This window comes from Orbicella franksi, chromosome 14 (genome assembly GCF_964199315.1).
Source record: "Orbicella franksi chromosome 14, jaOrbFran1.1, whole genome shotgun sequence".
Classification (NCBI taxonomy): Eukaryota; Metazoa; Cnidaria; class Anthozoa; order Scleractinia; family Merulinidae; genus Orbicella; species Orbicella franksi.
Window position 1 is genome coordinate 10,797,298 of NC_138158.1, and position 26,959 is coordinate 10,824,256.

Below are 26,959 nucleotides of genomic sequence, written 5' to 3' on the forward strand. Positions count from 1 at the left end.
CAGTGTGTGTTCGTCATTTTCAGTATGTGTAATGAAGAAAGGCCGCCTCATTTTAATTCAAAGTTACAATTTTTACCAGAGGTAACTCGAAATGGGCTCCGAGGGGTCCCATATATACGAGTGATTTTCTAACTTTTCTTCGAAAGAAGCGTTTTAAGGGAGTGAGAAGGCCAGCGGTCCCCTCCTAATTTCAGCAGTGCATTAAATTAATCGACTTTAGGTTGGGGGCTAATCGACTCCTGTTTGGGGGCTAATCGACTTGGCTGCTAAACGACCGGTTAGCGACTCTAAAGAAAGCTTAAGCGTTGAGAATAAGACATTACATGAATTTCGAAAAAACATGGAATTAAAATCAGTACTACACTTGCGTTATTGAACTAGCGTGAGGTCCGCATTGGGGAAATATTGGACCGAGTCGCAGGCGATACTGCTCATATGTTAGGCCTAGGGCAAACGTCGAATTTTAGTCGAACTTAATTCGTCGAACCTATTAATTTTGAAATAGGCGCATGAATGGTGCGACGTTTGCCGCAAATAAGTTCGACTCAAATTAATTGGTTCGACTCTAGCAGAAGTTCGACTTACCAAGTCGGACAATGCGACAGTGGTGCGGCGTTTTAGCAAACGCCGTTCTTAACACACGGTGAACACAATTCACGAATCATGCAAATTGCAAAATAGTTGATTCAAAATGTGATGGAATGGGCAAACGTTTAAAAAATACATACTCCCCCATCTGCCAAATGCTATTTCCCCCTGACGAGCATGCGCTGTACAAAGACGATTTCGCGACCGACTTCGCGGCCGGAAATGGCGAGCTATGACCGCTGCTCAAGACCGCCCGCGCTCAAGACCGCTGCTCCATTGTTGTTCGCTAACAAAAGCACGGTCAAAAGAGCCACTTGGAGCAATAGCTGTCGTCTCTGATACACTGTTCTCAGAGCTGTATGTAATGCGAGTCTTCTCTTTCTATTTTTCCCAATTAACTGCCAAAGTAAAGCCCCACGAGCACTGTATTTCAGCATTTCGCTTGCAAGTCCCTGCAGTAACTAGCCGCGCATGGAATAAATAGCATGGGAACACGCGCTTATTCCAGTGTTTTAATGAAATGCAACTTGTGAAATAGGATCGACGCAGGTTCGACGTTTGTTACACGCTGGAATTAAGTCGACTCTTTGTCGCACCTATTTTTAATTTATTCGACGCGACTTGGATTCGACGTTTGCCCTAGGCCTTAGTGAACTAGCTTGAGGTCTGTATAGGAGAAATATAGTACTGCGACTCGGTCCATAAATTTAGGGTAAAGATCTTGCCGAGAAATGGTTGGTTACTTTGTAAACTTCGTCTGCCACAAGAAGAGATCTCTGCCGGAAATAATAATTTTAAAAAAATCGGGAAACTAATATCCTTACGCCTGGGGGAGGAGATTAAGACAGGAATCGGATAAAAAATAAACCACGAAACCTTTTTAATTATTTTTTTGGAAAATAGGAGTACATAGCTAAATGTTAATCATCATTCACTTGGATCGGAATTCATAGGGTACTTTGAACTCATAGACCACTTTGATTCGAACAGCGGCTGATAGTCAAGCCTATGCAAAACCCTGGCATAAACTTCATGAAATTTCTACCAAAAAGTTTTCACATAATATACGGCTGTTATCTTCGACTGGTCAACATTGAAGTCATTTTAAAAAGAAATCGGAACAGAAATGTTATGTGAAAGAACGAGAAATTGGCACAATGGACGAGCAGAGACTGGGCAGAGCTAGTACCAGTCCTTTATATTGCCTTAGTCATTTGGGTCATAAATGATGCAACTAAAACACATTCAAATGAAGTAAGTGACTTCATATCCCACCCAACCAATCTTGTTTTGAGACGTATTCTTCGATTGTTTTTAATCTTCTTCAACGTGTGTTTAGCCCAGTCATTGCTTATTGTGGTGTTCACTTAGCTCAATTCAAGTTGGATTCGAAAAGAAAGGTGTAGAGATCGATTGCAGGTGATAAGTTTTGTTTTCGAATTCGAATTATTACAGATGGCATTGCTTATTCGTTCTGGAACCTTGTGGACGGTTGTTTTGTTTGGAAGTTTGTTTATTGCTGCAGGTATGGCTGAAACTTCCGTTTTTTGCTGTCTAATTTAAGGGTCTTTAAGCGTCCAAATTATAAGTTGAATTAACGTTCATATCATGACTACATGTGTGTACATACAATATTATGTACTGAGGTGAATTTTTAATGTCTTAAGCGGAAATACTAAAAAGGCTTGCTAGAATCTCAAGCTTCTGTCTTTGTAATCACCCATATGCTTTTTTCGTGACAAAGATGCCTGTATTTCATGTAAACCAGTTCAAAATATCAGCAAAAGATTTGCTAATAGAGTTTGAGGCCCAGATCCTGTAGATCAGCTGGTATTTAGCTCTTATTAACATGCAAAAATGGAACTCGGCCAATATCCAACCATCCTGACCTTACACTTGGTCAATAATCCATATGTACTGCAGCACCTGCAGAGTTGTACTGTATGGGTAGTGGTTAATGGTATAAAGTCTCCAGTTGGCAACCATCTTGTTTTTGTGTGTTTCTGTCTGTCTTGGAGTTTGAAGTTGTCTTCAGTCATGGATTTTCAAACAAGGATAAAGGTGTCCAGGGAAGTCTCTTGAGTTTTATATTCTCTTTTTCACCTCATAAGGCACCATTAGTTCTCCATTGAAGAAGTGATGAAGAACTAGACATGACTTAATAATATGATACTGATTGCAACTTACAAGCGTATTATCATATATTTGCAGCTTTGGGTTGGGGCAGAGATGACAAGATACGACTGACAGATGTTAGTGTCGTTACATTGCATTATGGAAAAATGACAAATTCCCGCCGTACCTATCCAGTACCACAATTAAAGTGTGTTGGTGGGACGGCAGGTTGTTCAGCCTTTACTCCAAGTGTTGTTCAGTGTTATAACCGAGGTTCAGATGGATATGATGTGCAGGTAAATATAGATCTAGAACTGCATGTGGCTCCGGCGAGCAGCAGTCAAAACCATACTGCCTTGCCAAAACAAGTCTCTTTCTTCATAGTACGAAAAAAGAGAAGACAATGCACTAAGTTCTTTTGGCTTCTTTCCATACATGTACTTACATGTAACTTGAGAGCAATCTCTTCTGTTTAGCAATGGCACATATTGTCTTGTGACACCTGGTGAGTGAGTTGCCTGGTGCAGGTGAGATGCTTTTTGTACCCTACAGGTAAAAAAGTGTTCCAACCAGATTCCCAGTAGTCCTGAGATTGGGTTGGTCAGAACTCTACATAGAAAATCCTCTGACCTACCTGTCCCTAGTTAGGATTTTTAACCCTGTTTAGTGTTCATTTTACAATACACATATAATTTGCTTCATTATATGTCTATGTTGGTCCTGCAAAGACATAAAATTTGAATGCTTCTTTGTTAATGCTCAAATTACATAATGGTTGAAATTTTGACGTTTTCTTTTATATTAGATGGTAACATGTATACATTTAATAGATTGTTCATATATTTTCTAAGTTTTCATTTGTTTTGTTTGCATTTTCAGTGGGAATGTAAAACAGACATGGATAGTCGCTACAAGTTTGGTGAAATTTCTGTCAGCTGTGAGGGCTATGATTATCCTGATGACCCATACGTCTTGAAAGGTTCTTGTGGGGTATGTACTAACAGTAAATTAAATGCAGTACAAATTAGACTAGTTAACAACATTGTCAATGTTGAATGTTGTGTATTAAAATATGCAGTACGTGATTTGTAGTTAAGTGACCTATGAAAAAGATTAAATGGCAGAAACTTCAATCTATTGCCTTAACTCACACTTTTCCAACAAGGTGGTTGGAGATAAGAGGATGAAACACTTTCTGTATTTTTTAAAAATAGATGAGTAACCAGGATAAGACATTTGGGAAAATAGAAAAACTATCTCTGGTTGAAAATTTGTTTAAAACGAGCTTTGACTACCAGTCTGTAGTCTTTAACAAGTAATGGTAGTCATTACTCGTTAAAGACTACAGACTGGTAGTCGAAAGCTTGTTTTAAACAAATTTTCAACCAGAGATCGTTTTTCTATTTTTACAAACTTTCTGTATTCTCGAGTGTTTGATGTATTTTCTCAGTCAGAACTAAAACTAAGTAGAAAATGGAGAAAGCAAACTAAAATCTAAAACTAAAAAAAAAAAACAAAACAAAGAATGCTAATTAAGATCAGATATCCAAACAACACAATGATGGTTCTGATTTCCATTGTTTTAACTTGACAAATTATAAATGAGTTTGAAAAATCATTTTGAAGAATAAAACTTGATCATTATAATATTTGTTACAGCTGGAATACACAATTGATGCTGTCAATCACGGAGGCCACCATTACAATGACTATCATTCTGGGTACACAGACAGTGGACACTACCATAATAATTACTACACCAGGTCAGTTTTACACTTTAAATGTAGGTGTGAGTGTTAGAAAAAACATGAAATAATTCAATATTTTAGATCACATACGTGCATATTGTATACATGTACACTGCATGCACTTTCATGTATTGGCAAGGGTGATTAATTACCAATGTTTAGTTGTAAGAAAAAACAAACAAACAAAAAGAAAAACACAAAAAAATTTACATTTGTTAATGCAATTGCACTCAAGCAATTATCACCAATGATAGTCATCTAACTTGGGGTTTGTTTATGAGGTTGTATCTAACTATCGCACGATGTCACTCAGGAGACTGAATAATGAACTTTGGACCCATGTGACCTGAGTGAGTTGGTTTAATGCAGTCATGGATCAGGGACGACAGATTGTAATTGGTAGTTTTTCCTGAATTTCAGTAATTAAAATCATTGACAGATTGACTCGTTGAGTTAAAGTTGATAGTGGTGGAATCAACATAACTGTTAAAATTATAGAAATTCAAGTATTACATGTAGTTAAATGAACTTTCCTGATATTACTGTATTATTAGGTTTCTGTCTAGATTTATTACCGGTATAAATCCTTTGCAATATTATTATAGACACCAGTGGGTGTACACTGTAAGTCAAGTGCCTACCTGTTATTTATAATTAATACAATATTTACATGTAATTATTAAATGTATATTTTTGCAGAAATTCTGGCAAGAGTTGGTTAAGTTCCATTGTGATGTGGGGAATCATTGCAGTGATTGCATATTACATATACCAACGCTTCACGCATAATCCGGCTGAACAGTATCCTTGTATGATCCTTGTCAGTGATGTCATTAAGCAGTGTGAGAAACAATTTGCAGTATAGTCCTGTACGAAAAACCTAACGTAAAGTACTGAAAGATTATAAAGGACCATTACAAGGATCCTGGAAAAAATCCTTTAAAAATGTTGCAAAGCTTAAGTTCCTTCAATGAAAAATGAAAGATCTTGTGAAGGTCTTTGCAAAGATTAAATCCATGGGTGAAAAATCTTTGAAGATCCCTAGTAGATTCTTGGTCAGGATCTTTGAGGATCCTTGGAAGATTTCCACGAGGAAATCAAATTGTAAAGAGTGCATTTATACAATATTATTAAGGATACATAATGATATTAACGAAAAAGCTAAATTATGTTGTCTTTAACTTTGATGCTATTATCATTCAATTGTTACTTGAAGTTAAGATTTTGCTTTTAAATTAATTTTCCATTGAATCATTTATTATATAAGTAAGAATTTTTGTGATCACTGTGATTTGTACCATGCCACAAATTTTCAACATGCACTTTCTTTAACAAGCATTTTCTTCAGTAATAATTCTCAAGGCCACACTCAATTTTCCAGCCCTCCACCTCCTGGCTTCAGACCTGAGTTTGTACCAGGTAAGGAAGGAAATTTGTACAACTGAAAAGTATTGGCTAGCATTATAGACCTACTGTACATTGCATGCATCATATAGGTAATATGATCCTAGCTAATATTGGCTATCATTTTACTATAATGTACGCTAGTCATGCATACAGTTGGGTTTGTCAGGAGATTACAATATCAGGGAAACAAGGAACAGTTTATGTCAGTATCCTTCCACCTTCGAGAAAATATTAATGAGTTGCCAAGCAACATGAGGTAGTCATAAGAACAAAATGAGAAGACAATAAATTGCGATCATGTCTAGCATCAGAATCTAGCCATTACAAATGTTTGTGTTTTACTCCTCTTTACTGTCTACTGTGGCTTTGAGTTATAGGCATAAAAATTGCACACACTTTTTCAAATCAAACTGTTTATAATTATAATTTCATGGTATAATTCTAAGGAAATAATTATTGCAAAATACTATTTTCAGTAGCACATAATCATTTGATTTGCAGACTAATATTAAATTACACACATTTTTTTTTTCTATCAGGTGACCATACAACACATTCAAGCAGTCATGCAAGCTATCCGAGTTCCAGTAATGGACCTGGATTTTGGTCAGGTAAACCAAGTGATTTTTTTTGTCATTTTTAAAACACCAAAATTTGCCGCTAATGTCTCTTCACAATGACTCACTGTAAGAAATCAATAATGACATCTTTTTAATTGTCACATTGCTTGAAGATAAAAGCTTGTTCCTCATTGCAGTAGTTTGTATCCTTCTATCTGTCGATACAGCAAGCTTCTGTTAAAATCAATTAATCAGTCAGTCAGTCAGTCAGTCAGTCAGTCAGTCAGTCAGTCAGTCAGTCAGTCAGTCAGTCAGTCAGTCAATCAAAAGTGGATCAAATTAGGCAGTTGCCCTAAATTGCAGGACAGGGACTAAATAAATACATTTCTCTTCCATTTTTACTTATTTTTTGTTACACTTAGATTAGAAAGTTTGATCGATCTTAATTGCTTTTGTTTTAGCAGTAAACATTCATCGTCTTTCGTTTCTTTTACATGTTGATGATATCCTCCTTATGTGTTTCAGGAGCTGCAACTGGTGGACTGTTGGGATACCTGTTTGGAAACTCAGGGTAATCAAAACTTAACTTCTTTTGATTAAATTACAGGGAACGTACTCTCATATGAAAAGGTCAGGGATACTTTTCGTCTTGCTTAGGGATGTAAATCAAGGGTTATGGTTCACACTTTAGTTGTTAAGGAAGAATCGTCAATATTTTTGGCTGTCAAAGTATCTTCTAGGGTGCACTTGAAGAAATAACAAATAAAAAATGCTCACATTTACCCTCGATTTCCACCGCTCTCTCTAGTGCGGTCTACTGGCCTGGGCTCCCTTCTCGACAGCGGCTGGTAATCAAGCCTAATTGTTTTTCCGTATTCTCTTAGGAGTCAAATAAAGTTCAAGTGGTGCCCAGATCGGTCTCCTGTAGGGTTTTAATTCAAATTTTCCGGTAGTCTCACCCCTCCCCCCCCCCCCGGATTCAGCCAGGAGAAGTTCATTACTGTAGCAAGCAACCTTAAAGGAGCTACGTCACGATTTGCGCATCTTGAAAAGTTTAGCCTACATTTTTCAAGTTCGTTGTTTGTAATCCGTTTCTATCTTCTCAATCATGGACCATCCTTCTTTCTTTATGGTTTATTATTTTATCTTTGGTGTTTTCTATCTTCATAAACTATTATTTTGAGGCTTCCTTCAATTTAAAGATAATTCACGCTTTTAGTTGCAACATGGGTAGTCAGGGCAAGATTGTAAAGAAACAAAGCGGCAAAAGATACGTTTTTCTTCATATTTCCTCTCTGAGCTTCATTTGCGAGAAGGAACCTTTACTGTAAATAGAGAAACCTCTTTTCTACGTTTACTAGCGTTTTTGAGTCGATTGAGTTAGGCATTAGCCTACTTATCAGAGTATCGGAGATGTTATTTTTGTGGCTTGAGCAGCTAAGACTTGATCAATTCTTCGGCTTTAACCGTAAAAAAATTCCTTCGCCCACAACAATCACTCGATCGGCACTGGCAAACACTGGCAAACCTAGAAAAGGGGTTTCTCCATCTACAGTATGTGTTTCGCCTCCAAATGTGAAATCAGATTGGAAATACATGTATAAAGAAAACGTATGTTTTACAGCTTTGCGTCTTTGTAAATTTGCCTGATTACCCATGATGCAACTAAGAACGTGAACCCGTCTATTCGTCAACTAGACAACCAAAATGACTCAAGGAATCCCCTCGCTTTTCCAAAGAAACAGAATACTTTCAAGGGGCTTCAATAACGCTTCCGTCGATCAATCCACGATACATTCATTCGAATTTTTGATTTCTTTGTTATCGAAACAATAATCGATGCGAATGTAAAGAGCACCTCAATATTAGCGACGTGACCAAGTTCCAGCACAAAATCTCTCATATAAGTGAAGGGAGCGTTGATTATCCTCGCGTGTTATCCTCGCTTTTCGCAAACCACAGTGATCGAGACAGAGCTCGTGACATCACGAAAACCATCGTTGCATTTCGAACTCAGGCAGCGCGCGCACTACGCCGGAGGAATTTGAAAACGCAGCAATTAGACACAGTACCCAGTTCTTCCGCGGATAACGTTGCCACGCGCGTCGCGTAGATGTTCTCGGGTAAGATGAAAATGCATTTAAAGCCTCTTGGGCTGTCCACGTGAGCAAAACCACGTTCACACGAATTGTTATTTCTGGGACATTCTGCGGCCGGGAGTAAATAACTTGACATGGATTAACTTGGGAATCAGAAATGTGGGGCTTAACTCTCTCACGCCGCACTCTTCCTTGATAAGAGTTTGCTTATTTTGTTATGTTGTTGTTGTCTTGTAACGCTGCTAGTCGTCGCAGTCCTTATTACGGTGATTACGATCACTATGGGCCAAGGTACCACCGACGATGGCCTGGGTACGGATCTGGTGGATCCAGCTGGTTTGGGTCCAATAACACCTGGTCTTCTGGTTGGACCTCAGGCAGCAGTTACAGGAGTAGCCCTTCTCCTCCGAGCACCAGGACCACCTCAGGTGAGACTAGTGCCATGACAATCTATCACAGAGATGAGATTGTATAGAAGAGCAATAGATACTCAAAATGGTTTTTAGCTCATTCATGCGTGAAGCCCAATGGATGAGGTTTTGTGAGGGAACAAATGTGGACGGAGGTTGTACACCGTGAACGGAAGTAATTTTACACGGCAACCATCGGCCAATCATACTTCATATTGGTTACCCAAACCATCACAGAGATAGTAGTGCCAAAAGCTGGCCTTTAATCTTCTTAAAGTTTCTGTCAACGACAATTGGTCAAAATTATTTTGAAGGTTTTGGTGTTGATGGGGATCGAGCAACAATGTGTGATCTCAGATAATGCCCATTCCGCCCACAGAGGAGACTGCCTGGTTTATGATCTCTGCTCCTCTTGCCTCATGCTTGCTCACCCTCAGGAATTTTCAATCCCTATGAGGAATATAGAAATTTTGATTTTTTTCTCACAATTGCTCAAGGAGAATGATATTCAGCACAGATTTTAGCACATTAACCATTGGGCGACCGCGTCGCCAATCGAGTCTTCTAGATGACGAGAAATAATGGCACCCGTGGGGTACAATAACTAGCGCACTGTTACAATCAGAATTTTCAGAAACGACAGCGTTAACGTCTTTCGTTTGTGTTGTGTACATATAGGCTTTGGTGGTACCAAGCGTCGCTAAATGTCCAGAGGACAGCATTACTGCTGAATGGGCACATTGCAAGGCACTGTCAACGCTAACAAAACGGCACTGGATAGATACAGTAGAGATTGTATGTCTTAGTGATACGACAAGGAAAATAATGTATATAAGAGGAAAAAAAATAACTTAATATTAGTAGTTAAGCTTCTGCTTTTTTCAGCTGCACGGATATCTAGATGTTAAGTAGTTTACTTAGCCTAAGGAAACCAAAATCTTAAGTACAGTGAAATCCCGTTAATCCGGTCACCAACGGGCCATAAACATTTGGCCTTATTAACGGGGTGGCCATATTAATATTAACGGGGTAAGGTCAAACCTCACGACTTATCCAAATTGAGTGACGTCTTAACAGATATATCACAATTGAACTTCCAAACAACTGTTCTTTGATAGACATCGGAATTAAAAAATTGAATCTTGTATCAATGTGTAGAATATTAACAATGGACTGTTGAACATAGCTGGTTTGAGTGGCCGTATATACGGGGTAAAATTATAATGGATTATACAGGTTGGGATTTCAGAATGCGGTAATAACGAGGTGACCGTAAGGCGGGGTTCCACTGTCGTTATATACTTTGATGAATCAGTTCTGCCACTCTTTATCAAGTGATGTTTTCAATATTGGTATCACACAGATGCCCAATCATTGTTAAACAAGTTGCAGTCATCTTCATAGCATAATAGGTTACCATAACAACGATACAACTTGTTAAACCACCCTTAATTTAAGCTTTAAGCCCATAAAATTCAATAACGGCGTGGTGAAACTCATTTTTATTATCAAATTGTGTTAAGGTACAGCTTTTTGCAAAGTGGAAAAATAGTCTGTAAGGGGGGTTCACTAAGCCACCTTAATTTTGGAAAATTTGACATATTTGTTGCTAACCACCATAGATTTTCTATTAGGACAACTCTTCTTAAATTCTCCTTTAATACAGCCGGTTGAGAGAGTCCTTATCAGGAACGCTCGATTTTATCTCATCCAATCTGTCCTTTTATCGAAAATATGAGAAGGCTCTAGAATCATTGCAAGTTGAACTCGTTGTGATATTTAAGGAATTTGGATAAGTTTTTTGCATGTTTTAGATAAAAAAAAGTAATCGTTTCCACGATAATGCAAAATATTTATTGTATGTTGTAAGTATTTGTTCCCTCATTTAGGGCGAAATAAGTTAGGGCTTCGCAAGTGTAATGTAAAAAAAAAAATGTAAGGTAATTTTTACTTACTCACGAAACACAGAAGAGCTCTCATGAACTCGTTATAAAGTGTTGGTACATCGACATAGCATTAGAATTTGGAGTGTTGGTTTGTGTGGAAGGTGGTAAACCAACAACAAATTCAACCTATCTATGAGGCTGGGTCAAGGATTCGAAGCCGAGGTACATTAGTGAGAGGCGAGCGCGCTTACTATTACACTACCTCTGCTTCCCCGAGGGAATAAGCCTTCCTCAGTTCCCGTAAAACGTTTTTAATGGCCCGCTCTTAGTTACTTTATATTACCAGTGTATTACTAGATATTACTTACTATCTATCATATTACGATATTAACTGATTGTTAGAGTGAAGTGAATTTAATGGTAAAATGTGTATCAAATATGGGCCTTTCATGTTTTTTGTTTTTCGATTTGTTTTGATTTTTATTAATGATTAATTTGTTGCCAGTTAGTGGGTTTCATATATATTAAAATTAAACGTCCCATGCACTGTTTTACCTAAATTATGTAAGTACCAAACGAAGATTTAAAACAAGCAAACGTCTTTGAAATAAATTGTCGATGCAATTTTAGATCACTTTAAGAACGTTTCAGTATTGTAACGATACTAATTGTAGGTCACGATCTTGTGTTTATTGCATTACGTGTTTGTGGCACGCCTCGTAAGGTAATCACGCCATCACCAGTTTTCAATTAACAGGTGCTAGAGATAGGTTTCCCCTGATAGGTTACTCCCCCCTCACTGGTACCGTAATTGCCTTGTTCTTTTCTTTTGGGGGGGGGGGGGGGTTGGAGCGGGGGCGGTGTGGGGTAACTTTAAAGAATTATAGCTTTGATCTATTGCTAAAGCACTCATACAAGCAAAGCACAAACGTGAAGCTTTCAAAACAACGAGGTAACTACGAACACCACAAAGTGACACAAACGTAGCGGCTTGTGTAGAATTTTAATTTACCGATGTCCTCGTTACAATATATTGCAGGATACAAGATAAAGGCATCCAATTTCGTTTCTACTGAGATCTCTTTATACAACTTGAAGTATTTTTAATCCTGAGCTGTGACACTTATAAGCTCGAACGAGAGAAAAGTCAAATTTTTTGTGTAATATCTTATGATAGCATTCCCGTACGTTTCCACATACAAAGGTAGCGGAAAAGAAACAGTTATTGAGTACAACAATTGTTTGTCAGCTTAGCTCACTCGGCGATTTCACTTCTTTGGGGCTGCAAAGGAAAGAAAAAAAGGAATATAAAAATATACTCTATAATCATTTGACATTGTTCCATTTGAAAAAAATAAAATTATGGTTGAATCGCTCAAACTTGGCAAGCAACATTTTTTCTGGAGTCTTAGTTATGTGGAACATTCTTGACAGTCGAATTCTTGAAATGTTGATGTGTCAACTCAGTTTCTCTATCTCTTTTAAGGGTGCCTCATTTAACATTGCCATAGCAACAGCAATTGGTTTTGCAGGTTAGGCCGAATTTGTTCTGTCAGCAATGCAGAATGTGTACCATTTGACATTTAGTTTTTCATTCTGGGTTAATTTTTTCATCAATTTAGTGATATATCAAACAAGGAGGCGTGTTAGACCATATTTCCAAACTCTGAGAAGAGAGTTGAAAACACGACGCGTAGCGGAGTATTTTTGACGAACTTCTCGGTGTTTGGTAATGTGGTCAAACACTGCCTTAAGTGTTTGATATATCTTATCAATCGAAACAAAAACTAAGGAAAAAACGGAGAAATAAAATCATAAAAATCTATCCTAATTGATATCAGATATACAAACACCGTCTCGGTTGTGATTTTCTTTGTTTAAACTTCATGAATTATTAATGACTTTGAGAAAGTCATTTCTTCTCTGAAAACATGCGAGCACAATGCAAGATGGTGGAAATAAGATGGCGGCCTTACTGCGCCTTTTAGTAACATAAGAACTCTAAAATTCAAAGCTCAACCGACAAAAATACATTTTTCGTTAGCGTCAATCAAATGTTCGCCGGCTCCTCCCAGGTTCTGACTACTGCCGAGCACTGTTTCGTTGTCTAAACTGTGCTCAACGACTTGATTACCGCGCGCTCGGCGGTAGTCGGAAGCTGGGAGGAGGCACCGAACATTTGATTGACGCCAGCGGAAAACGCATTTGTCGGTCGAACTTTGAATTTTAGAGTCCGCATGTTACAGCGGAGACAGCGTTTACTGCGGAGGCAGCGTGGCCAAGTGGTTAGGGCGCCGGACTTGAAATCCGGAGGTCGCGGGTTCAAGTCCCGCTCTGACCACTTAGATGGAGTTGTTTCTCGGTAGACCCTAGTTCAACTCCTCGGTCATGCTTGTAAATAGCCAACCGGTCTGCCTCCCGCCGGTTGGGAGTTTTAGGCCTATTACGTTTAGTTGATATATTTGTTTCTTTCATTTAAAGTGGCACGTCTGTGAACTAGCTAGGTGTAGCTAAGCGCATTGACCATTGTAAACAACAACATTGAAAGGCGCAGTAACGGCGTCATTTGACGTCTTTGACGTTATGAACAACAACTGAAAAAACCCATCTTGCAAAGCAAGCTGAGAACTATTCCAGGTGGATGTAAAATAATCTTGACAGTAAAATGTAATCCCAAGGGGGTTAGATCTACTGGCCCCAACCATGTCTCACGGTGAGGTAAGAGTTTGCTTGTACGTCTGAGGGTTACGGTGAAGTAATCATAACAAAAAATCAAAAAAGGTAAATCCTAAACACAACACCGGTCATTATTAAATTTGTTAAAAGACAATTCATAAATTTCCCCGAATTGCCCTTTTGATCCAACTTTTCATGAGTTGCAAACTAAAAACCTATTAGTAACCTATTATTTCCTATTAGTAATGTGATATCCGGATGTACCTGCCACCAAAAGTTGCAGAGAGGATGAATGCAAACTAAAGAAATGCTGGCTATACCTGCAGGTTGTAGCCAGCCAGAGAAAAAAGCAATTAAGTGACCGTAAGTCATCTTCGTTGGCCCGGAGAATGGAAATATGCGACATGACTCATTATCAGACTTCGCGATTACAACAACTTAAATGAAATTATAATGATCTTCTCTTTCAAGTTTTTTCCCTAAATTAAGTAAGTTTCCTTCACCCTACCCAATTGTTCTTGCGCTCCAAATCAGAAATCAGTGAATTGTTACATACAGGAAAAGAAAATTTCCTTGTTTCAAAAACTTACTTTTTTTCCAAAATCAAATGCCACATTGTCACCAATCAGCATAAAAGGCGCCCACTGCCTGACGTCAGAATAGCCGTTACATCGCATCCATTTCATGGCCTCGTGAAGAGATTCGCTAGCGCTATCCCCACCGACAAGGTGCTCATAGAAACGACTCATGAACTGCTCTGTTGCACTGTCTTGTACACGCCACAATGCCACTAACACTGAGCGTGCACCAGACCCTAAGAATGCTCTGGCAATTCCAACAACTCCTTCGGCCTTAATCTGTCCACAAGCACTGTGGCAACAGCTCAGTACCACCAGTTTAGCACGCAGTCGAACTTTTGAAATGTCAGACATTGTCAATAAGTAGTCTTCTTCTTTTGGAATTTTGTTACGAGTTCCGACATTCGGTGCTAGCACAATTTCTCCTTCTTCTTCAAAACCATGTGCAGCGAAATGTATCAGACCCACTGAGTGTATGGCTTGAAGTACTGCTTGTTTAGTTGCTTGCTTTCCAAGCAACGGCTCAACACCCAGCTTACTTCCCACCATAATTGCTTCCTTTTCTGCATGAGGTAGTCGCAAAATGTTCTGAAGACGTCTCTTGTAACGCACTTTGCCTACATCTGGATTTCCTACTATCAGTGCACCAGTCTGACTGTGATAGTCTGCCGGGCTGTCTTGGATGAGCTTTAGAGTCGTCAGAGAAGGAACGATCCGGATCCTGAAAGTCTCCGATAAACACTTTCCAGTGTCATCAGGTAACGCAGCAAACGGAATGTTGTACAAAGAACGTTCAGGTACGATTATGATTTCAGGGCCATCTATTAAGTCAACTACAGGGGCGATGATCAATTTGTAACACAGAGAAAGAGTCGATTTGACCTCATCATTTTCTCTATCATTCTCAGTTCCAGTGCGTGAGATTACACGGCAATAGTTGTCATCAGGCTTGGGTTCTGTTTGAATGTTCTTCGACGGTTCGTCTTCCCCGGGTGAAATGCCAAAACCTCTAAAGCTTTCCATAGCAAAGAACTCCTCCAAATCTTCGTCATCCTTCAGCAATCCTTGGCCAACAAGAATTTCTCTTCCATTTATCTTTCGGAAATGCACGACTCTGCCTGCTTTGAGAATCCACAGGAAAATATCTTCACAAAAATAGAAGAAATATAGGCAAGTGCAGTTTCGTTCCCTGTCCATGACGCTTTCAATGGTAACCCTTGACTGATGGTTAGCTAGTATTTGATTCTCATCGAAATACCCGGCTGACATTAAATCTGCCAGTGCTCTTGCCCGCCATAGCTCAGAAACGTACAGAGCCTCTTCAAACTTTCCAGTACAACAAAGTAATGCACTGAGTTTATGGTATAGATAAATATTTTCGTGAAAGAAAGAGATCTTAAATTGATCGTTTTCGCCAAGAAAGCCTCGTAATTGTTCACATTTTTCAATGCTCAAAGCTAAATACGACAACGTTTCCTGAATGTTTCCTGCCGAAAACTTAAGATGCGCAAGATTGTCAAGGAAATGAAACTGCCCGGCAATGTCTCCAATCTCTTCGCTTATTGCAAGTCCTCTCTTATGATATTTTTCTGCCTCGGCATTATCACCACGAAAATGAAAAATAACTCCGAGATTTCCGTAATTTCTGGCCTGTCTCGCTCTATCACCAATTTCTTCACTGATCACAAGGGCTTTTTCTTGATATTCTCTTGCTTTCTCGTAATCACCAAGTTTCCGAAATACAATTCCAAGGTTTCCGTAAACAGCCGCTTCCAGTTTTCTCTCACCAGTTTCTTTATTGATGACAAGAGCATTCTCGTAATGTTCCGTCGCATCCTGATATTTCCCAAGTAATCGAAACACAGTTCCAAGGTTTACGTGAAGGATGGCTTCTCCATTTTTGTAACCAAATTGTTTTTGGACGGCAATTGCCTTCTCGTAAAAGTCCTTTCCTTTCTGATGTTCTCCAACTGACACAAATACAGTTCCAAGCTTTCCGTAGGTTGCTTGTTCTCCTTCTCTATCACCAATTTCTTTTTGGATGGCAAGGGCCTTCTCGAAATATTGCTTCGCCTTGTAATATTCTCCAACTGAAAAAAAGACACCTCCGAGGTTTGCGTATAGAGTGCCTTCCTCTCCCTTATTACCAATTTCTTTAATGATGGAAAGAGCTACTTCATGATATTCTTTGGCTTTCTGATATTCTCCAACTGAATGAAACACAAGTCCAAGGTTTCCGTTAGAGGCGGCTTCTCCTTCTCTGTCACCAATTTCTCTGCTGATGGAGATTGCTTGCTGGTGATATTCCTTCGACTTCTGATTTTCTCCAACTGATTGAAACAGACTTCCAAGGTTTCTGCAACAGATGGCTTCTTCTGCTCTGTCACCAATTTCTTTACTAATGGCAAAAGCCTTTTCCTGATATTCTTTGGCTTTCTGATATTCTCCAACTGATTGAAACACAAGTCCAAGGTTTCCGTATTGAGCTCCTTCTCCTTTCCTATAACCAATTTCTTTACTGATGGCAAGTGCTTTCTCGTGATATTCTTTTCCCTTTTGAAATTCTCCAGCTGATTTACATACAGTTCCAAGTTTTCCGTAATATGTGGCTTCTCCTTTTTTATTACCAATTTCAGTGCTAAGGGAAATTGCTAACTCGTAGCATTCTTTTGCATTTTGATATTCTGCGATTGATTGAAACACATCTCCAAGGATTGAGTAGAGGACGGCTTCTGCTTTTCTATCACCAATTTCTTTACTGATCGCAATTGCTTTTTTGTAGCGTTCTTTCGCCTGCTGATATTCTCCAACTGATTGAAGAAAACTTCCCAGGATTCCATGAGAGATGCATTCTACATCTCTTGCACCAATTTCTTTACAGATGGCAAGTGCTTTTTCGAGATATTCTTTCGCCTTCTTATATTCTCTAACTGAATCAAACATAACGGTTGCAAGACCGTGGTAAGAGAAGGCTTCTCCTCTTTTATCACCAATTTCTTTACTGATGGAAAGTGCTTCTTCGAAATGTTCTTTCGCCTTCTGATGTTCGCTAACTGATCGAAGTACAGTTCCAAGTTTTCTGTAGAAGGAGGACTGAGCATTTCTGTCACCAATTTGCTTTGTCAAGGCAAGTCCTTTTTCGTAAGGTTGTTTCGCCTTGTCATATTTGCCCACTTCCTCATATATCTTTCCAAGGTCTGCATAACACGAAGATTCTCCATTTTTGTCTCCAATTTCTGTATTGATCAGTAGCGCTTTCTCTAAGAGTTCTTTTGCTTCAACGTATTTACTTTGATGGATATACAAAGCAGCTAGAAACATGCTCATCTTACATTTCTCAGCCATTTCGCCACATTCCTGCTGAATGTGTGAATATTTTATGGTGTATTGTATCCCATTGGTGACAAAATAAGCCCGAACCAATGTCAAATACATCATCTTGCTCAGTTCCTTATATAATTCGTTTTGTTTTATGAGTTCGGGTTTGCTGACGAGGGATAAACCTTCCTGGCATAACTTTATGGCTTTATGGGCTCGACAGGTGTTGATAAGGAAATTTGCAACCATCATAGCAATTAAAGCTGCTGTTAAGGTATGCGTTTCGAACATTTCTGTGAGAATATAAAGAAAATGAAAGATAAATTGATATCTGATAATTGATGCAATCTGATATCCTATAACCGCCAGTGGAATAATTGGTTGATTAATAACGCCCCCAAAATATAGAAAACTGAAATATAATAAAATTAGTAGTAGTCAAAGATTATGAGAGTGCGTTCGACGCCGTCACTTTAATTAATATATTTATACCTTAAATGATTTCACTAGCTGACTTTCAACCTCTGTCTATTGCTAAAATCAACGTTTTTCATCGGCAAGCGAGGTTTTACCGACAGATATATCATAGTGTCAAAGTCCATTCAATTTTAAGAGGTCCCCTGTACAAACTACGATTTGTTGATACGTTGCGTGACAGCGCCAGTTTCCGTAGACTCACAAGTTTAATAACACCAAAATATTTCCATTTATAGCCTTCAAATTTCGTGCTAAATATTCTCACATTAACTGGTAATGTTTAAGCCTAAAAGCTAATTTGTAAAAGGATATTTTACATACATTATTCTAAGCTGGAAGTACAAACATAAGCAAACATTTGCAATCATGTGCTCGTTTATCGTCATCGCAAACAAACTCCGTGCGACTGTTCGAGTATTTCCCCTGATGAATACACAGAATGCAAATATGGCGGACCACTCGGTCAGCGTCCGGGACGAGTCACATGAAAGCGAGGCTAGTCAGGCTTTGATGTTTCGTTTTGACAATGCTTCCCCAGAGAAGTCTTGCTTCGTCGTCGATCTGGTCTGTTTTATTTAGCTGTGGCTACGAGCTGCTGTGTTTCTGAACGCCACGAGAAGGCATATAAATTTTCCACCGTGCGCCTCTTAAGCTTAGGGAAAATAGTGGATCAATGCAATTCGTTGAGACGAAGGAAAGGAGTTCGTTCACGATTGCCGCAGGAAATAAAGTTTGTTCGCTACATTTCACATTAGAAGATCTTAGAAAAATCGTTTAAGTGACGAGCTTATGTGGTGTCTGGTGGTATTCCAACACGATTTACATGGCCAGTACCTTTCCCAAAGTAAAGAAAAGCTCCTCTTGAAAAACATCCTTCGTCCCAAAGGAAGAAGTTGACTTCGCGTCCACTCGCACGGAATCACACGAAACAAATACTACGATGTAATAACCAAGTGAATGAACTTCAACTGCCCCCATCGTATCCAGTAAATGCTTTGAGCCAAATGAGAACGACTTGGAGCTAAATGCGGTCGTTTACACATTTTCTTTGATCTTCCAGCCTGAACGAACAAACTTTAACAGTTCCTTTGGCGATCGTGAACTACTTACCTTCGTCTGTTTTCCCTGAGAGACGACCGCGGAAACGAAAAAAAAAAAAAAACACTTTCTCTGCTGTGGAAGATTTCAATTCTTTCTGGTGGCATTCAGGAACACAACAACTTATAGGGAGGGCGAAACAAAAACACACCAGATCGACGACGAAGCAAGACTTTTCTGGGGAAGCATTGTCAAAACAAAACATCAAAGCCTGACTAGCCACGCTTGCATGAGACTCGTCCCGGGCGCCAACCGAGCGGTCCGCCATATTTGTATCCGGTGTATATAGTAGACAGTATTTACATAATTTGCCGTTCCTTGGTTCAGGCTCCCTCTTGGCTTATGGATCTTGGCTTCAGAGTACTTTTCCGCGATTCTAAACAATATTCAACCGACTGAGACTATATATCTATATATCTCTGTCGCGACTGGACCTAATCAACAAATGCAATCAAAATGTATAGCTGTTCCCACGGCGATTCAAAGTCGTGTTCGTTAAGATATAAAATAAACAAGGAAACTTCCCTCAGATTTCGATAAATGCTGCCGCCGAAGCGTTTAAATTTACCAAAATCCAACGCTGAGTAAACAAAATAGCGAAGCCTGCGGCGACTGAATGAAAAGAAGTCATAGAAAGATCCAGCGCAAAGACAAGCTCACATGGCCTGCTCACATGCTCACATGTTCGCCACATGTCTTGTCACATGTCTTAGTTACGGTACCAGTTTACTGGCCCTGACATGCCCCTGTAAAAATCAAGCGGGGGGGCCATTTTGGTCCACAGCGCAACCAACTCAAGAAAGCCACAGGTAAAAATTAGGCTTGCGTTCTCCGAACGCAAATATCATATTTATAGAGCATGGTATAATTTGCCATATACTATCGGATAGCTAAGCGAATGAAATCTCTGGAATTCAATCATCCAATGATCCAGTTTTTAATAAATAGACTTTAACCGTGATGACCCAAGAGGAATGAGGCGGGACCAGCGCATGGACTGATAGGACAGCTAATAGGACTGAGTGGAGTCCAATTCGGTCTGTAATCATACGAGTGATTAACAAAATCGGACAACTGCGAAGCGGGAGTCTGATTTGTTAATCACGAGTATGATTACAGACTGAATTGGACGACACGATGTCCTGTTACCAATTAATCATAACAATTACAATTTCCCACAAAAGCAAAAGTTTCATTTGAAAAAGAGCTTTTAACAGTCATTTTTAAATATTATAATTATCAAATATGGAGAACAGCTTGCAAAATGGCAGTCAATTCTCTTTCAAAACAGTCACCAGAGACTAAACCTCCACAATTTTACAAAGTCAGTCTCTTGAATTGGTTACTATAGTGATTGTAATCAATGCTGTGACTGGTGAATTTAGTGGAGAGGACTTAAAATGATTGGCTCATGTTACTGTCCGTTTACAGGTGTCCGACTACAGCCAACTGTCCAATTACACTGTCCGATTACAACTTTGCAGATTGATTAGAGCAAAATACAGCAGTTTATGCACCAATAACATTTGAGGAGATTGTAATTATTATGATTAATATTCTGAGATTACAAGGATCAGTAATTGTTCATAGTTATTTAACGTGAAACGATTATTGAATATTTTCTCGCTAGTCCATTGACGCAGAATTGTTGAAGATTAAAACTTTAACAATCTGTAGTTGCCTTTCTCCACTCTCGTATTCCGTAGTTCGTTTGAATCATTCAAATCAGAATAAAAGCTCATTTTCAAACATCTAATACTGTAAACAACAACATCACCACGCCATCTTGTGAAGGCCTGCTCATTCATACTTATCTTTGATAAACTGCGCTCTAAGTCCGTGACGCACTGTCACGGCATACGTGACCTGGGTGACACTTCCCCCTGTTGACCAGATATAACCTGGCTGCCTAGACTAAGCCTGCCAAAATATTTCCCTAGATCGTTTGAAAGAAATGCAAACAGCAATAATAATGAGTTCTGAGTTCAAAGTCAGTTAAGGTTCCTTAGTCCAAATTGTCCAGCCATGTTTTCCATCTCCGGTTTGCTTCCCCTGCTGCTACCCTTCCTGAGCGATCATGTCTTAGTTCAGGATGTCGCTCAGATCTCCCACTACTGACATTTGGGTCAGGCTGTGTCCTCCTGGAAGGCATTGTCGGTTCTGACTCATCATTTCTGGAAGGGACTTCCAAGCGGTAACGCGTTAGACTTGACGTCTGAGTTTAGTGAGTCTTCATGCCTCAGTTTTAACTCGAACAACAGCTCCTCTGGTGTAACCATCAGATCCCGTGACAAGATCTCCAATCTTTCCCTCTCGGCTGGTCTTCGTCATGAACATTAACCACATCTCCCATGAATACGACGCGGTTAGAGGAGTGCTGAGTAGCATTTCGACGGAATTTCGCAATTCGAGTAAATACGCCTTCCTCCGTCTCTTCCAAAAGTGGTTCATGACATTGTTTAGGTGGCGCATTCTTCTGTGCAAATCTTGCGGCTGGACGTCTGTGTCGCTGTATTCAGTTTCACTTGACCTATCACCCGGTAGGCTCATGATTCGATGCCCACACAGAAGACGTGAGGGCCTAAGGGATTCCTCAGAATCTTCACTTGTTGGCGAAGCTTCAGGTCCAGAAAGGCCGTCAAGCAGAGCACCATAACTATAGGAACAGAACCAGACGCATGCATATAAATAGAAACCCATGCAACTCCTTTCCATGGTCAACGTGGCTAGCGGCATGGATAGCGGGCGCGTGCCCCCTACGACGACGACGACGAAACACAACAACTTCGCGCACATCTAATACCAAGTAATGCAGCCTTGGTTTACAGTATACATCTTTGATATTGGACATCCATGCTAATATCAATTGAGACCTTTCCGCTTACCATTACCACGTGACCATATTGCTACTCAGGTTTAGAACTCATCGAGGTAATGTTTTTTTTTTTTTAAGTTGACCGCTGTCCGAGTACTGAGTTTCGATTGAAACGCGAGCTCAAGCGGGAGCCGGGCTGTTCGGAAGCTGGTTAACGCTAACCCAGGATTAAAAGTTAACCGAGGTATAAATTTTTCTTGTACAGAAATATTTTTCACTGCTTATGTTTTGTGTCGGGTTAAGGTTATTCAAACTCAAAAGAGAACGCCAAACAATAATAAATAGAAAACCTTACCGCAACTCAAATCAAAATTCTCGCTTATCTTGGGTTAGCTTAATCGGGCTTTGAACGACCTGGCCTTGGAGCTCCGCTTTCAGGCTTGGCTAAATCTATTAAGTACATATGACAAAGGTCTGCAGTTGAGGATCATTTTAAGTTCTATAATCACAGTCAATAGTTCTTCATAGGTAAGGCTAGCTCCACTGATAGTCTTATTCAGACACCTCTTAACTGACTTCACAAGTCTCTCAAACACTCCACCCCACCAGGGTGCCTTCTCAAGGTAGAATGTCCACTTCATGTGTTTCTTAGCGAAATGCTGCTTCACTCGAGGGTCATTAATGCTCCCAAACCAAAAACAACAAAAAATACACAATAGCAGGTTTGTTGGATAAAAGGAGTTGGGGACAAGGTGCTCCAGAAAAAAATGTCTGCACAGGTCAAGACTACAAACTAATACAACATGGCAAATAGGTTACAATCCTCTACAGCCAGGAGTTCATAATCTCCCAACCCTCTGCGGGGGTCTGAATTCTCGCTAGAGAGGTCCTTATCCTATCCGAGTTAGGAAGCCGAAGGAAAGGTCACAATCCTCTCCAGTTAAGGGGTCAAAATCCCCCAACCCTCTTCAAGGGGTCAAGACCCCGAATGAAAGAGGTAATTATCCTGACAGATTTTCACCTAGTTTCTATGGTAACAATGTTGTAAAGCTTCACTGGGGCTCCGTACCCCAAACTGGACGAAATAAGTGAGTCTACGGGGCAAAGGGTGACCTGTACGGGAGTACTTCATCTCAAACCCGAATTTCTGTCACTGACTTTGACATAACAAGATTATAAAGGTTTGTGACATTATGTTAGGAAATGTACATCAAATAATTGGAGTGTCGAAGTACACCATTATCTACATAGTTGACACCGGATTAACTCTGAATGAACAATAACTATGGTCAAAACCCAACCTCTTGTAGGCGACCACCTCTCGTAAGCGACCGCAACCACTTCTAGAGCTAAAAGTTTGAAATGTTCATTTCTTTTTAACCTCCGTAAGAGACCACTTCACAGATAATATAGCGTAAATGGGATAATAAGGTGTTGTAACATTATTGCATTCCTGGGTAGTACAACTCGAAATTGACTTTTCATAAAACATTTCAAACATCGTTCTCCGCAGTTGTCATATGCTAATGGGGCTAAAGTTTCATCCAATATGGTCTAAGCTCTCGTAAGCGACCACCTCCCGAATACGACCTCCTAGGCTTGAAATTTTGGGTGGTTGCTTACGTGAAGTTCGATTGCAATTGAATTCATCCATGGGAGCTAGTTTGGTATTGTTGTGCACAGACGAGTAAATGCATCCCAGAACGAGGGCCACTTACTGATGCCTCCATCAAACTTTCTTATGTTAAGTTTAGGTAATTTTACTTGTGTTTCTAAGCTATAAGTATTGGAAATATCTATTGTGGAGGGAGTTAAAGGTGTTTCCGAGGTCGTCAAGACATTTCAAAACGATGAAGAAGGAGTCAAATGAACGTCTAAAGCCAACGAGACATTTCCAGGCAATGTAGGAGGAGTTAAGTATGTTTCCAAAGCCATCGAGACATTTCCAGGCGATGTAGAAGTGAAATGTGTCTCCGAGGCCATGGAGCACAAACTAGCCTGTTGGTGTTGTTATCAGTATGTGCGCACATTTCATGCATGCGTGCGTGCTTGTTGTGTTGAACCGCCATGTTTGAGTATTAACGTTTGTGATTTAAGTCAGGTTATTCCGTAAGACTCAACAGATTGGCGACGAGAATTCAGATCCCATGCCGTGAAAAGAGAAACTTCGGATGTACGTCACTATGCCGATTGGAAAACTAGAAGACTTCGGCGAAATTAACGACGACTGGAATGTCTACGTCGAACGAGAAGAGCAATATACAATACTTCATCGCCAATTAAACAGAAGAAGCGAAGCAAGTGGCATTGATTCTTAGCCTAATGGGAAACAAAACGTACGGGCTACTACGAAATCTGTCTGCCCAGAAAAGACGTCCGGACTGTCCTTTACAACTGTTGAGGAAACAATACAGAAACCTCTGTGACCGAATTCACTATTCGCAATCAAGGACTTAAAATTGTATGTAGTGTAGACACCGGTGCCTGCGTTGTTTGGAAGAGATTACAGACTCCGGTCGAGTTTTATTTCGTGCAGCCAATCTGGATCATAGTGAGACGAATAAGCTGAAATCTCGGGGTACTAGCTTTTCTAGAATTAAGTTGATCACAAGTGAATGGCAATCTTCTGTGCAGAAAGTCGAAATTGGACCTTCATCTGAATACATTTCCGTCAGGTGAAAAGGTACTTTGAACGATGACGCATGCATTACATGTTTAAATTCTAGACTAGCTTTCAATTTTGGCAGGATTTTTTTCAAATCAGTGTGTCGGTCACAATTTAAAAATTCGTACTGAAAATGAGGAGTCATGTGGCTTTCTCACAGTTTCTGATATTCGGCCGAATTGATTGTTGCAGTAGATTTTTGGCGTAACTCTTGAAGTATGACAAACAATGCGCGTGAGAAAATTTCACGTAATCATAGATTCCTTCGCTTTCAGAAAGTGAAATACTAATTTACGAAAACTTATATTTCTTAGTACCAATTTAAAACAGTTTGTTTAACATAAACTTCCCGATGTCATACTGACGTTAAGACGTTTATGATTCATTAGGAGTAGTTAACGAAATCATCCATGTTGTACTCGCCACTCCTTTTAATTTGCTCTGTGGGGAGAAAACAATTGTCGGTAAAAGCGTCAGATTACAACTAGAACTTTGTCTGCAAAATAATGGAAAAATCACATCGGTTTATTCATAGCATCATTAGCTAACGCTTAAACCAAATTCACTGAAAGCCGAAAAACTTCAAAAACCCTTGAGTTATTTAGATTCATAAAAGGAGAGTCAAACTCGCCAATGAAATTAGGTATAAGTCGTGATTGGTATGTAGATAATAAACAGCAACAGCCACACATATTACCAGATATGAAAAGATTATAAACAGACAATTAAAGTACCCGCCTATGGAAGGCCCAGTGAGATTCGGTTCACTTCTAGTCAAACAATTAATCAGTTCCTCTCTCTGCGGTAAATAGAGACGTTAACTTCTTCCGTCACTTTGGATCAAATGAATCTAGGGTTAAACTTTCTGCTTTCTTTAAGTTTCTGCGTTCTCAAAGAATTCCAAATCAAAACGATCAAACCACACTAGTCTGCTCTATTTAAATGTGAACCTCCTTCGAAATTAACAATGACCTAATGACGTGTTGACGTTTCTGTCAGATTTCCCTATCAGGGCTTTATCTTTCATTTTCTACTGGAATCTTTTCAAAACACTGTGACGATGAAACAAGCAAATTTAAGGCTGCGCTAAGAGAGGTTTTTGACATTTCCAGCTGTGCCAGTGGTTACAGATAAAATCAATTTCCTCGAGAGTGTATGTAATCTCGTCACTGAGTTTGGTTTTTTAATAATCTTTATTTAAACACGGTTAAAAGGTTGGTTTAGTTCTAGTTTTGTTTATTATAGCTGTCATTGCTATACTTTGTCTCATATACTGCTTTCCCTTTGTTTCAGTTTTTAGTCGCAAATGAAGTCATGAGATAAAATCTACTCTTCGGCTGTTTTTTCTTAAAACGTTAACTACCTAGGCCAAGGCCTTACCTTGTGTAGGCAACTGATCTTTCACGCGAAAAGGAATGGGGGGGGGGGGGTGGGGGGAGAGTAAAAAATTGTTACCTGAAATTGAGTATCGAGATGTGCCTCTTTTCTTCCTTCCCTGTTTTCTTTTCTCTGTTCACCTTAAATCAAGCAAAGCTTTTTAGATATGTAAAAGGAAAGATTTCGAAGAAAATGTTATATGTAGCATTCTCGTGGTGAGGGAGGAGAGGTAGAAAATTGTTACCGTTATGCAGTTATGGGCACATGACTCTTTTCTTCCACCCCCTTCTTTCCTTTCTCCGTTCACCTTAAATTAGATAAAGCTTTTGAAATGTGAAGGAAGAGACTCGGAAAATGTTATATGTATCATTCTCCAGGACAAGACGTGAAAATGAAATTCATAAAATACACGTATTATAAGTATTTATGCTTTGGAATGTTTCTACAACGGTTACCTTGGGGTCAGGGGTAACTAACCGGTGTAGAGAGAGGGCTGGTAAGGGACGGTAGGGGTGTAAGATGACATTACTCAGTTTTACTCAGCTCGATTAGCTTTTTAGTTATCCTGAGTAAACATTACCTCTTTTTTGTATTAATATCTTATATTGTAAAGTTTAACTTTTTTTTTATTTGGTAATAAAGCTTGTTGTTGTTGTTGTTGTTGTTCATGATGTGTAATTCGTTCATCATTGCGGGATTACTTGATTTATCGGCATTCCCCGGTTTTGTCCGCTCACGTTTTTTCGTGCCCAAGTCTTTCTTCACGTGTGTTTAGACGTGATCCGATATATAATGACCTTGGTTTGTTCCAGATTATTGGCGTCGGTGGAGTCCGCCATCATTTGAAAGCGTCGGGAATGACTCGAACGCACTATTTACTTTTAAAGCACTATTAACATCGTGACTTCATTTTAAAGCTTGTCTCATATTCCATCGGCCCTTTCTGGAGTATTTTTTATTTAATATCATCGACATGTCACTGAAACAGATTATGACGCCTTCCCTGGCCGTAAGACGAAGAACCCTAGTGAGAGTATGTAAGGAATGGTGGGAAAATTTCCTACCATTTCTCTGCGGTACTTACAGTATAAGTCCCTTGCGTCCCGTCATGCGAAATCTTCTTCACAGACACTTCGAAAACG

The 26,959-nt window shown here is 39.5% G+C and overlaps 2 protein-coding genes and 1 non-coding gene across 3 annotated transcripts; 2 read left to right on the plus strand and 1 right to left on the minus strand.

Moving 5' to 3' along the window:
• The first annotated feature begins 1,687 nt into the window (after nucleotides 1-1,687).
• On the plus strand, nucleotides 1,688-9,715 carry LOC145467713 (store-operated calcium entry-associated regulatory factor-like). Its single transcript, XM_081451318.1, has 10 exons — nucleotides 1,688-2,113; nucleotides 2,800-2,999; nucleotides 3,583-3,693; nucleotides 4,363-4,466; nucleotides 5,151-5,252; nucleotides 5,800-5,870; nucleotides 6,398-6,469; nucleotides 6,944-6,989; nucleotides 8,764-8,945; nucleotides 9,606-9,715. The coding sequence occupies exons 1-10, from the start codon at nucleotides 2,044-2,046 to the stop codon at nucleotides 9,629-9,631; spliced, it is 984 nt and encodes a 327-aa protein (XP_081307444.1). The 5' UTR covers nucleotides 1,688-2,043; the 3' UTR covers nucleotides 9,632-9,715.
• Nucleotides 9,716-9,777: 62 nt separating this feature from the next.
• LOC145467663 (uncharacterized) lies at nucleotides 9,778-20,204 on the minus strand. The gene is made up of 2 exons (XM_081451258.1): nucleotides 14,080-20,204; nucleotides 9,778-12,095 (listed from the first exon to the last, which is right to left on the minus strand). Exons 1-2 carry the CDS (start codon nucleotides 17,674-17,676, stop codon nucleotides 12,069-12,071), a joined length of 3,624 nt encoding a protein of 1,207 aa, XP_081307384.1. The 5' UTR covers nucleotides 17,677-20,204; the 3' UTR covers nucleotides 9,778-12,068.
• Trnas-uga (transfer RNA serine (anticodon UGA)) lies at nucleotides 13,082-13,154 on the plus strand. Its single transcript has one exon. It is a non-coding gene; the product is annotated as a tRNA-Ser (tRNA).
• Nucleotides 20,205-26,959: the final 6,755 nt, after the last annotated feature.